Source organism: Pterocles gutturalis, unplaced genomic scaffold (genome assembly GCF_000699245.1).
Source record: "Pterocles gutturalis isolate BGI_N339 unplaced genomic scaffold, ASM69924v1 scaffold50217, whole genome shotgun sequence".
In the NCBI taxonomy this organism is placed as follows: Eukaryota; Metazoa; Chordata; class Aves; order Pterocliformes; family Pteroclidae; genus Pterocles; species Pterocles gutturalis.
Window position 1 is genome coordinate 29,435 of NW_010114743.1, and position 13,147 is coordinate 42,581.

Genomic DNA, 13,147 nt, shown 5'->3' on the forward strand with positions numbered 1-13,147 from the left:
CTGCCCACTGGTTTTCATCAGAGCTTGTCAGGACTCAGGGAAGTAAAATCTGAATGAAGGCTTATGATGTGTCTCAAAAAAAAAAAAGCACCACGTTCTCACTGCAGGAGCTTAGTTACGAGATCATCCTTCTTCGCTGTACACATCTGTAATGATACATACCCAGAACTCCACTGACTTTGTCAGAAAAACGGTCGGTGTTCAAGAAATACAGCCCAAGGAAATCATCTGGAAACTTTACAAAGGAAATTTTTACTGTGACTGTATCAGACAATGATGCTGTGATGCTCCTTTCCTTTTCAACTGAGACTCTCAGCCTAGGAAGTAAATTATGACGTTATTTCCAAGAAGAATACAAAGAAAGAATATGTATTGAACTAACTGACATGAATTAATTAAAATAATCTAATTTTTGCCTTTTGTCTCTGCAATTGCATTTTTCATGGTCTGCTGGTGGTTATTTTTAAGCTGGAAAATATTAAGTAGCATATCTTTTCTCTCTATGCTGCCCAACAGATCTTTCCCATATCAAGTTACACGCAAATACACCAACAGAGAACTTTTTGCTGATGAAAGCACCCTATTATCCATAATGACAAGAAGTACTTGGATGGAAAAAAATGAAAACTTTTTTCATCATTTTTAATGAGAAAAAAAGGTAGACTAGATAAAATAATTCAATCTATTGTATGAACAAGTCAAATACTTTTTTCTTGAATATTTCACAAGTTTTTTCAGACCCTGCCTTTCTTCTAACACATTAATTTTATTTCAATCCCAGGTGGGCTTGCAGAACACAAACATCCACCATAATTTTTCTCCCTTGCAGACCAAGTCAGACAAAACCACGTGCGCACATGCGCTGGTGTACAAAGTGCTGCAGTTGCAAGGGCTCGGGTGCTGGTTTGAAGCAGGAGGAGCGCTCTGCTTGGCAGATGGCAAATTATAGAGGGGCATAAATCCAGCATGTTCTTGGCTCCGTTTGGTTTACAAAATTAATCAAAAGCAGTTGTTTCAGGACTTCTGTTATTGTCTAGAACTGCCTCTAAGGGAGGGAGTGCTGTGTGTCCCGTCTGCCCCAGGCCAGCAGCAGATCCTCCCAGAGATTTATTCTAGCAACGCAAAAAAGCTGGTGGATCTAGCTACATTCAGCTCGCTCTTGGGGTAGTGAAGGATCCCACTCTCATCAGTCGCACGAATGCAGTCCACATTCGAAGCACCCTTTCTCCAGAGGCGGGCATTTAATTACAGACAGCTATTCTAACACTTTATGCTTTCCTGTAAAAAATGTCAGCTGCCCAGATGTGAGTTATTGCTAAAACTGAGGAGAAAGGAAACTTCAGCCTGCATGGAGCCAACTGGTGTATAAAAGAGACAGTAAATGTCAAAGCCATCACTTTGCAGTACTTGCTCTGAGGCTGGAGGAACACAAAGTCTCTGGTGGCCGCCTGCTCGGTGATGGCACAGGGGACACTATGCACCACAGCAGGTCCTTTTCTTTGGAAAATAGATGATCTGCCTCTGATGTCGAAGCAGAAGGGTGGGCTAGGGGTACAGTTGTTTTGATTCTCTTACACAGGCATGGAGAATTAACATCAAACCTTTTTTGTTCTCTGCATTTGAAATGGGGGACTGCGAAGGTACCCTGCTTCTTCGATTTACTCATTGGATAAGGGCATTTGGAAACACTTACCTGAAGCACATGTGAAAATGGACACCTGGATGAAAAAAGATCTGACACTTTTTCAAGTGTGGGAAAGTACAGGGTGATGTTTCTTACCCCTGGACAGCGGTGGTGGCTGACTCCATCCACGGCAGCTGAGTGCTCTCATTACTGTGGCTCAGGATGATTTCACCCGTGGAGACATGGATTCGTGCAGGGGGATTCACATAGTTAATATCAAACTGCACAAAGTGGTTTATTCTGTCTCCAAGTTTCCCCGTCACAGTGAGTCCTTTAATAACGTCGACACAAATTTGTCAAGTGACTGTGCTTTTAAAGTATGAGTGATCTTAATAAAACTGCTTCAGTTTTGTTGCTGAAACAACTTCAGGGCCTTGAATTTCATTTTGGGGGGCACAGTACCCCAGATTTCTGCTCCATGTGCCCCCAGGCTGTGGTGGGGTCACCAGAGTTGGTTTCCCCTCATGTTACCACCTCCTCTGGCAGAGATGGCTCTGCTCCATCATCAGAGCAGGTGACAACCAGTGCCTGGGGCCAGGGCTCCTCTGAGCACAGGACCACAGAAAAACTGCATCATGTTAAGGGTGTGCATCTTTCTGTTAGCATGCAGGGACCATGGGGTTTAAGATCTCTGCATCCTCAGAAGACCCTAAGGGCTGGGCAGGGGAAAAGCCTTAATGCCATGGACATGACACCATGAGGACAGGAGCTGACCCACAACCCATGAGAAGTGCCCTCAGCTGTTCACAGTGACAGTTAATATTGCCTCATAGAAAGGAAAAATGAGGCACAGCGTCTCCAGTCACTGTAAGGCAGCAGGTACAATTTGGCCCTTCACAAAAGTGGGTTATTCCCAAAGGCACCAACTGCTCTCATAGACCAAAGGACTCCCCTTGTTTGTGGTGTCGCGGGCAATCTGGCTCACTCACCTTGCTCTGGATCTGACAGCAGGTGGAGAGAGGGCTGTGCTTTTCCATCAGCATTTAAACAGATGATTTCATTTTGTTTGGGTAATTGCACAAGCAGCTGCGGATATTCATCAGCTGAAAAGCCAGAACAATGTTAGCATGCAAAGAGAAGTCTAGCCTGTGCCCTTTGGACAGGCACAGCAAACTTACTTAATCAATGTATACCTAAAATATTAGTTATAGCTTTTTTAGAATAGAATTATTAAAATCAACACAGTAATAATTATTGAAAAGCACACCCAGACACAGCATCTTGATATGCATGAAAACAACAGATTTTTAAACTTAAGAGTTTATTAAGGACAACAAGGTCTTAAAAAAGCTGAGGCTGAAGATCTGTTGTACATTTTTGTTGGTGGTTATACCCTCGAGCCAGAGAGGCTTTCTCATGGGATACAGGGATATTTTTCACTATGTGGAAGGAACCAGACAAGGTTTGCAAGAAGAGCTAAAGAGTTTTCATAGAGTTGATGCAGAGAAAACATTAATGAAAAACTGTAATTTACAGTTAAATTGTTTACTAAAATGGGACTGGCACATGTATTACTTACCATGAGGTTGTGCTCTTGTTTTGTCTCTTAGCCTGACAACTGAAATACTTAAAATTAGTAAGAAGAGTTTAATGAAACATTTTTCTCTAAGTTGGCTAATTAACCAGGGTGAATACAGTGACCAAAGCCTTTTTAGCAGAGCACTTCACTGACTTCTGTGGCGAGATCTGCTTAAAACAAGATGTCCTTATGGGGAAAAAAGCACAACGTCCAGTGCCTATTTCTCTTAGGATCGACCATGCCAGTGGGGCATGCTCTGCCTGGGCTGCGGGAGGGTTTAGAGCTGCGTTTTCAACAGCCACTATGCAGCATTGAACCCAGCACACCCACCCCAGCTCCTCTCACACACGGCTGTGAATAACTACCTGCTGACGACAGCTTCTTGTTGCTGCCAGATTGGGACCCAGAGAGCCATCGACCTGAAAGAAAAGGTTTTTCCAATATGCCACTGGTTTGGGGTCATGCCTTGTGTCTCCCTCCCCACCCTTTAAAGCAGGGAATCCCTCCCACTCATTGCCCGCTGATTTTTTGGATACAGACCCCGTGCACTCGTGTGGATCCCATGCAGGCAGCAGCCAGCGCCTTCCCTGCTCCGTGCTCAGGCAGCTGGCGGTGATGCCGAGCTCTGTCTGTGCAGTACCCCGTGTTTTCCTCCTTGCAGGACAGGCGTTGTCATCCTGGGGTCAGCTGTGCCTCACCTTGGCTTTACACAGCCAACCCCAGGACTGCTAAACTAATTTATTTTTTTACACCCATTTCCTTCAGCTTACTAATATATGTTTGTTCAGAACTTTCACATTTATTTTCAGGAGGTATAATAATTTTTTATTTCTGAAAAGGGACCTAGATTGCTTTCAAAAGTTTACAGTTTATCATAAAACAACTGTGGACTGAAAATGATATAATAAGAACTAAATTGTACATCAAGTGGGCATCCACAATCAAAATGTATTTATTAATGCTGCTCTGAACCTACATATGAAATAAACTTTATAAAATTATTCTGAATAAAAACAAAGGAGGACCACTTACCAGGAGGTGATCCACCCATCAGTCTATAAGCATCTGGAGAAAGAAAAGAGAGCGTCTGTACTTTATTTGTGATGGTATTACATACCTTGTGGGAGTGTTTCAAACATCAAATCTGTAATTCACCAGCTGCATCCATCTTCCTTTCCCAAAGTAAACTATCTGCAGTAATGAAGTCCACAGGACATGAGCACTGATCCCTGGAAAATGTTTCCAGCCCAAGGATGGAAATGGACAAAAACTAAGAATTTTGTGAGGAAGGGATTTGCAAAAAGGGATTTGCTTGCCTGCTAGATTCCTGGGGCCTCACCCACCCACCTTGTGCATGGGGATGGGGAGGGGGGCAGTGGTGGTTGCCTGTCCCCAGTGCGAGGGTGGGTGCTTCTGGTGGCAGGGGGCACCAGGCATGGGCAGCTCTGTAAAGGGACCGGCTCTGTGCCGAGCTACAGCTCCAGCACAGGCTCACACACGGTGCCCCTGGAGCCCTGAGGCTCCAGGCGAGAGCTGCTCCTGGCAGCCAAAAATCAGATGAGCTCAACATGAGAAACTGCAACAACAACCAAAAGAGCACATCAAAACCTCCTGTGGTCCCAGCAGCCCAGCATCCTGTTTGCCCCTTCTCCTCCCTGGCTGCTCCAGTCGCATTGGTCTGTCACGACAGAGAGCAACGGTGCTCAGTGATGCTCTGGTGGGCACCAACCCCTGATCCTGGGGGACATCCCTGCACCCTGGAGCAGCCGTGCCTGCCTGACCATCACCCCTTGGCGCCTGCTGCGGAAACAGGGCGTGCTGCAGAGGTGGCACCAACACTTCTCTTGCAGCCAAAGGGAGCTCTAAGGGAAGGGCAGTGCCAAGCCCTGCGTGTCCCCTGAGCTTCTGGTCAGGGAGTTTCCTGCTGTTAAACTCCCCAACACCACTTTGAAATAGATAACCTTCAGAGACGGGGCAGCATTATAATTCCCTCAATATATTTCTGTGATAGACCAAAACGAGGGCTCTGCACCTATAAAAACATTGCTACTGTGGTGTATTGTCATAGCTGAAATTGTCAGACTAATAATGCTGGAAGTTTAAAATTAATATTCAAACATCTCTTATTTCCAAACAAAAAGGAAAAAAATACCTAAGCCATCCTCAGAAGTAATTCCAAAATATCTTGAGCTTAATTTTTTGACAGATGCTTCACACGTGGTAGGAAGAAGCAGACAACATCATTAGCACCATTCACTTGAAGAACTACTTGTAAAGACAATTTTGGCCTTCAAGACTTTCTGGATGGAAGATTTTCTCCCTTTGACCACATTATCCACCCAAACTCTGCACAGACCTTGTCAGTTCTTGTTTATGTTTTGCTTCATATATTTTTCCAAATCTGACCTACTTGCCTCTCTAGAACAACCACCACGAGCTTCTTTTTTGTGTGTGTGGGTTTTTTTTTTCTTTTCTTTTTTCTCATTAGAGTACTATAGAAATATGCTACTGGAAAAGCGGAAAACATTTACCTCCTACTGGAAGACTGCTGGGCTTCTCATTATCTAACACAAGGAAGAAGAACAGATTAGTGTCATACAGTCAACACTGAATTCCTCTACTCATGTGCAAACCAGAAAACTGGGACAGGTGGGTGTTGGGCTTCAGGTGATAAGAGCTCTTTGTGTTAAAGGATAGGTAGATAGAGCACGTGCAAGACTCTTAGCGATGGCATGCTTTCCTCCCCTGCATTCATTTTTCCACTTTAACGCTACACATAAAGGTGCAGAATCCCTTTGCAGTGGCAGGGATGCTGAGTAACAACTGTTACATCACTTTTAGTTAATAAATTGTTTTCCATTTCAATAGTAGTGCCCATTTCACCACTTCACCTTTAAAAAAAAATCCTGTATGTTTTATTTTGAAACGAGGCTAATCCCTGAACTCCTGTCTCTGTTGTGGCTTACTACCATGTCCCATCACTATAAAATGAGCCTATACTGGAAGTCAACAACAAATCACCAATAACAACAACACATTTCGGGCGGGCTGTTCGCTGCCCCATTTACCAGCTTCGGTGGGTTTGTTTGCCAGCTCTGTCTGCTGCTGGCCAGCGGGTTTGGTGACCACCATGGAAGTGAGGGGGGTAACGAAGCTGTACTGCAGAGACAGCTCCAAGGCCTGTGCCTCCAGGGTTTTCTGCTCCTCCTCTTGTGCTGAAATACTAAAGTCTGTGTTAATGATGAAGAAATAACATATAGAGACTATGAGCAGGTAGTTTTCAGATTCTTTTTCATATTAGCTGTGTCTCAACAGATAGTTTTTATTATCGAAGGGTGAGTAGTCTTATTGGGATAACTCAGCTGTTCATGTCCATGAAATTATGGAGCTGCTTAATTGTTTGCAACACTGGAGCCTATGTATGGTTCAAATACATAAAAATAATAGAAACATGATCTATGAAATGTCTCATCAACGTCCTTATTGATCTCTTTACTAGCTATTGCCATTCACTTCTCTATAGACAATATTTCTGGATGTGTAACAGCAGTTCAACACAATCCAGGCAATTAAAATCTATTTCATAGTAATGTCATGAAGAGTATTTTATGTTTTCATATGTGTATACATGTATACATTTAATGATACAGCACTATCACAAACTGACAGGCACCTCATGCTCCTCATACTGTAATGTAGTATTCTTCCAGTATACTATGTTTTTAACACTATCTGCAGAAATATTTCTATATCTTTTTGTTTTCTGATCCTATAACTTGTAAATAAGGAATTTGTATTTTAAGAAGTTAGAAACTTGTAATACAAAACATTAAAATAGCTTACGATTTTTCCAGAAGCTGTTGAATGGTTAAGTAAGCCCACAGTCTCTCTATGAAATTTCCAAAGATGTAACTTTGATTTTGAAATACTTGCTCCTTCTCTTTGACGTTTGCTTCTTCTTTAAGAATCAAGTCACTAGCATGCTGAAGTGGGAGAAAACTGACCATCAGAAGAGCAGTTCCAGCCTTCTATCGTCACACTACTAGACTTAAAAGAAAAACTTTCAGTACCAAAGTTCCTTTTTTGTACTTCAGTTTTGTCCTTTCCCATTGGAAAATGCAACTCCAAACTAGCAAAGAACATTTATTTTGTATATGTATTTCTGGACTCAAAACAATGTTGAAAAATGAGGGAATGAAATTGTTCTATTTCAGCATTTTTGAGATGAGTAATTAATATTTCCTTCTTCATTCTAAAAACACAAACCAGTTTCCTAGAAAACCTTGAAAGGCCAAAATATGTTTTTGAAAGGATTAAAATTGCTGTTTGCCTATTTGTGGATATACTTCAAGCTTTTACTTTTGTGGCAAATTCAGGAGGGGGAAATTGTCTGAATTCTCAAATATTTTCCTAAAATGGGACAATAGCCAAATACCCGAAAGTAGATAACATATATTGCATGCAAGACTTCTTGAAGTCTCCTATTGCACCAAAAAAGACAAAAGGGAGATACATTTTTCACAGTAAACTAAGCACTTACTGACTGAGCTTTAATTTCTACTGGTAAAAGATCAAGCTCGTTGCTAATTTTTCCAGATACTATAATTTCAGATCCTTCAAAAAACAGCTTGAAATTGTTCTTGGTTAATCCCTCAATGGCATTTTCTGGATACTGCATTTCAATTTTCATTAATATTGGGGTAGCCACCTCTTGATAAAAGCCCTAAAGAGAAGCAAGAGAGAGAGAGAGCACGAGAGAGTGCACAAATGACTGCAAAATTATGCAAAGCAATACACCGAATGTTTAAAACCCCCTTGAAAAGAAAGGAGCACAGCTTTTTCTTCAGCAGTGTAAGACTGCTGCAAACCTAGAAACAGAAAAAAAAAGTTTCTCCCCAAGGTTCAGCACACATCCTCGAGCCAGGCTGGCGATGCCGTATAAACTGCACTTCCCCTGGTAATTCAAGTACCCAAACAGCATCCCCATTATCACCATCCCCACCCAGTTAGCTGTTTTGCTTTAGCCACTTCTCACATCTGATTTTTTAAACTTGACTAATCCTGAGGTTTAATCTTTCTCTTTCTGGACTGGGGTGGGCGTTAAGCAAATTCAGTCCCTGCACATCCAGCCAAAACAGGTAGAAGTACCTTCCCAAAAAAAGAGAAGGTCCCAAAGGTTATAAACCCTCTCCAGCTGGATGGGAAAGCCCCAGGCTGGTGGTACTGCAGAGCCAGTTTGCCTGTAGGTGCCTCAAACTACCTGCTGGTTTTAGGGAAGCCCTAACAAACAGATCCCATTGGTGGTACTTCAAGCAGTTTGAAATTGGACCCAAGAATGGAAGTTTTCCCACCATCACCTCCCCTAGACAATTTGTCATTTTGCAGAGGTACAGAAATGTGAGAGTTTCCAGGTTTGTCAAAATGCAGTAGATTTGAGGAGGACTTTAACTCTGAGTCATGGATAGGGTACAAACTCTCAGACACCCCAAAATTGCTTTCCTCCCTCCCCAAAATTAACAGAAAAACTCAAACCCAACTCTTTATCCTAAAAAATCTATGATTTTGCTGCTAAGACTAAACATAAGCCGTAGCTGGTAGATGGCTTTTTTGGCCTGTCCTTAGTCCTGACCTGGAGCTGCAAGGCTGCATCGGCGTTCTCATAGATACGACGTGCTATTCCCCCGTTGCTTAGGGCCATTTTCTCCAGGAACTTATAACTGACATCAAACCCGAAGCCAAGGCAGAAAAGAGCATATTTCCCACTGACTGCTTTCTGAATGTTTTCTTGAATTACTTCCACATTACTCTCACCTGTAATTGAAATAAAAACATACCCTTGTTTGGTTGGTTTTGTTAAAGTATGAAAAGACAGCAACTCGTTTAATGGAAAATTCTGCTTTAAGTATTTTTAAAATAACTCAGAATAAAATAAAAAAAATATGAAACACAATTCTGTTAATTTAATTGGAGATAAAAGCACCACTCTGCATTTGGAGTACCAGAACCTGATTCTCCCCCTTAATGACTTTTACTAACTTCTACTCATGTCATCATTAAGTGCAAAATATTTTACAAGATTACGAGGGCAAGAGGTGGTTTTTAGGACAAAAGGGACACACACTGCAGGTTAACAGCAGCAACACTTGATCAAGCTTTGGGAAGACAAGTACCAGTCATAAAAATTATGTGCATGAATTCAGAGAAGAATGGATTGGATGGTGGGGTAATTCAGAGAAACTGCAAATTAACTCAGCCAGGCTTCTCTCCCAGTCCCTTTGCATGACAAAGGGAAAAGATTTTCACACCATCATCCTGTGCCATTTGAAGAGCTGCTGATGGCCCTCTATTACGGGCTTCTCTACCACCTTTTCCAGCCAGGAACTGTCCCTGCCTGTAGCAACATCATGGGAGCAGCTCAGATTTTCCCTTTTCAGCCTGCTTTGCTGAGGAAGGCAGTGTACGCAGTAACACCGCAGGTATTCTCCTGGTGCTCCATCCTGGCCTGGTTTCTAGGTAACTTGTGCATGTGCAGTGTGCTCGGGGGTACTTGAGACTCGCTGTGGCTGTGCTGAGCAGGCAGCACTGTGGGCTGGATTTTATTTAAAAAAACCCCAACTAAAAAAGCAACCCCAGAGCAGTACAGATCACACGATCTGAAAGGCAGACTGATCTTATCAGAGGGCTTACAGTTGAATTAATATTGCTGGCCTCGGAGAGATGCTGGTGCCACACAAAACTTAGACAAACTCCTGTTCAGAGCAAGCGATATCTGTGCCATTGCATTGGGAGTTACTGTTTATTTAACCCGATATTTCTATCTCAGCCCTCTGGTTTGTGTTATCACAGCTGATCACTGGGTGAGAGCTAAACACGGAAAAGAATACAAAACAAGAGGCACCTTGAAAATATCTCAAGTTTGGGGCAAGGAGGATGAAGAAATATAAGCAATACTACTCAAATAGGGTCATACATAATGCAAAATGTCCATGTTTGAGCTCTGAGTATTTTATTTTCATGTTTCAGCTGTGCCTAGAGTATCTCCAACAATTCCCTTGAGTTTATAAAATGGGAAGCCCATGGTATTTAGCAAAACAGTTCCCAGCTAAAGGACGTGTAGTCCCGGGCAGGCAGACTCTGCCATCACTCCTTACAGCCTTTGCCAGAGCTCACTCATTATCATCCTTTCTCCGACACAGATCCAGCGATAGCCCAGCCTGCTTCTACCAAAGCTCTTCTGAAACACAGCCTATGTCTATCAACACCTGGAATGCAAATGTAAAAGATAAAAATATCAAGGAGAGAGAGGACTGAGGCTAGTATTTACTCACCAGAAGTGGGCTGGCCGTCTGTCAGCAAAATAATCATGGAGACGCTCCGTTCTGGCAGCCTCTCAGCTTTATCCAGCACGCTTACGGCAGTCAGCAGAGCACGATTGATATCCGTGCCTGTAACGAGAAAGCAGGCATCACTCACCTAAAAAGGGATAATCATCTGAAGAAATTGGTGCGCTTCATCTGCAGAGGCCCTGCAGAGTTGTTTAAAGCTTTCTGCAGGAAGTAATCCTTCAGAGAGATGAGGATTTAGGGGTTTAGCCTACTGGGCTTAATTACAGTGTGTTATAGTGCAGTGGCAACACTGGAGTATTCTTTTGGGAGCACTTTCCACACGTATGTCATGGGAAACACAAACATGTCTAGAGCCATTAAAAAGTGTTTAAGTAAACACACTGTCATCTGTTAACCTGTGTTTAAGACATGGCTCCTAGCCTTATTTGAGAAGTCAAAGAAAAGAGCTGGGCACAGGTGGGCTTTGCTGGTGTTAGTGCCTGGGATAAGAAAACCCACACAAATACTAACAGCATAACACTAGTGGGAGAAATAGTCTTTTAAATGTGCTCGAAACAAAAGAATAAGCCTAAGCACACTGAGTGATGTGGCAATTGAAATGCTTCATGCCTATTTTGACTGTTTTATTTCTGTAGTGTGGCTTACAAGGGAGTATACCTTTGGATGCATTTTATTTTACAAGAGGACCCTCGATATTAAAAAAAATCAGCACGTTGCTGTCAATTGTTGAGTGAAATGCAATTTTTTCTGTGGAAGAAATTTACTATCGCGAAATCTTCCAGCCATCTCTGTTACAAAAACCTGAAACAAAACTTAGTGTCTTGTACAGTGCGTAGATGCAAATGTAACCATCTCTCTGTATCTCCATGTCATGATGTACTCACCAGTCCATCCATTCCCATAACCAGCCTTTCTAGCCCACTCAGCACTCACAAGTATTAAAAACTTGTTTGTGAGCACTGATGGCAGTTCTGTGGCACCGTATGACTCATAAAAATAATATTTTTTTTCTACGCAATATATTATATTGGGTGCATGTTTGTGGCTACAAGCATCTGCGTGGTGCCTTGTACCTCCACTAGCAGACAGGGTTTGCACGAATCCGGCAGCACTTGCCGCGTTCTCTGCAGTGGCTTGCAGCAAAGAGCTCTTCCACTCCGCCACTTTGCTATTAAAGGTGATAAAGCTGAAGTGGTCTTCTGGGCGGAGGTCCTGCAAAATCTTCAACAGGGCTTCCCTTGTCTGTTCCAAGGAGAAAACAGTCACTTTGAATATTTTACTTCTTTGCCAGAACTGGGACTGGAATTGCAGTGTAAAAAGGGCCTTTCTCTACAGCACTGTTCAAGATGCAGCCCAATACCCTTCATCAGTCCTAATATTATTTTTCAGGTTGTGACCATCAGAAATGGCTGATTCACTTAACTTACAGACACCAAAAAACAGCTGTGAGGGCTGTAACAGGCTTGTCTCTTCTCTAGCAAAGCTACAGGCACAGGGATCAATACAGGTAAAACAGACAAATTAATTATTTAAACTTCGTTGAAGAAAAAAATTAGAAGCAAAATATTCTGCAAAGATAGAGGCAGAAAAAGTGCTCTCTGCCTTAATGTTTGATATCCATGAGAATATCTGCATCTCAAAGTGTGGCTCTTTAACAGCTTAAATCTGTACATACGTATTTCCAAGCATTTCTGTATGTCTGGAAACTTTGCTGTGTACAAAACCAGAATATGTTTCAAAAGTGAAATTCAGTCACTTCATCGAAAGGCTGGTGTGTGTACCTGATGCAAGCAGAGGTCAGCACTTTGAGGTACATTACCTGCTCAATTTTTCTACCTGCCATGGAGCCACTTCGATCTATAACGAAGACGACATTTTTTGGAAACACTGGCATTTCACGGGGTGCAAAGTAATGCACAAAATACCCATTGACAATCTGAAATACAGAATGTGAAATCATGTATAAAATTACATCTAAATAAATAAACATCACACCTTAGAGTTCTGGCATAGCAATAAGGAGGGGTGCATGCTCAGCATCCTGTTCTTCTAGATAAGCCCAAATCAAAGAACTATTAAAATGTATTTCCTAGCTGGAAGCAAGACTATCTGTAGAGAGCAAATTACAAGAGGACAGCATACATATATATTATATGCCTCAGTGCCATAAGTACTATGATTCTGTATTATCACTGTGTATTATGTTACCTTTTTGTTATGACCTATGAGCACATCTCTGCTCATTGGCTGCATCTGACATCTTTTAGTACACCCATGTATACTTCATGAGTGAAATGGTATGGAAAATAATGTACTTTATTCCATAGGGTATGCATTGGTCCATAAATATTTTTAAGTTTCTGCTCTTTTTAGTTATGCCTTGGTTGTCAGAAAAAATAAAAGAAAAATCACATTCCTCTAAACTTCATTTACAAGAAGCCACAAATACACCTTAGATCAGCCAAAATAATAATAAAAAAAAAAAGAATGGAGACATCTATAAAGTGGCAATGGCAATATAGATTTGGTATTGAACAAAATCTGAAAGACTGATTTATTTTTCATGGATGATCCATTCTTGCAATGTGTCTGGTGTCT

The 13,147-nt window shown here is 42.0% G+C and overlaps 1 protein-coding gene across 1 annotated transcript in view; it reads right to left on the reverse strand.

The window, feature by feature from the left end:
• LOC104462801 (inter-alpha-trypsin inhibitor heavy chain H4-like) overlaps positions 1-12,485 on the reverse strand; it is a gene marked incomplete at its 5' end in the record, with an annotated part of 13,982 nt that extends 1,497 nt beyond the window's left edge. The window contains 13 exons of the mRNA XM_010074903.1: positions 163-317; positions 1,781-1,955; positions 2,614-2,727; positions 3,569-3,622; positions 4,236-4,268; positions 5,735-5,767; positions 6,272-6,426; positions 7,047-7,186; positions 7,744-7,926; positions 8,833-9,014; positions 10,532-10,648; positions 11,623-11,791; positions 12,369-12,485. Coding sequence (XP_010073205.1) covers positions 163-317; positions 1,781-1,955; positions 2,614-2,727; positions 3,569-3,622; positions 4,236-4,268; positions 5,735-5,767; positions 6,272-6,426; positions 7,047-7,186; positions 7,744-7,926; positions 8,833-9,014; positions 10,532-10,648; positions 11,623-11,791; positions 12,369-12,485 — 1,627 coding nt within the window. The remainder of the gene's footprint in view (positions 1-162; positions 318-1,780; positions 1,956-2,613; positions 2,728-3,568; positions 3,623-4,235; positions 4,269-5,734; positions 5,768-6,271; positions 6,427-7,046; positions 7,187-7,743; positions 7,927-8,832; positions 9,015-10,531; positions 10,649-11,622; positions 11,792-12,368) is intronic.
• Positions 12,486-13,147: the final 662 nt, after the last annotated feature.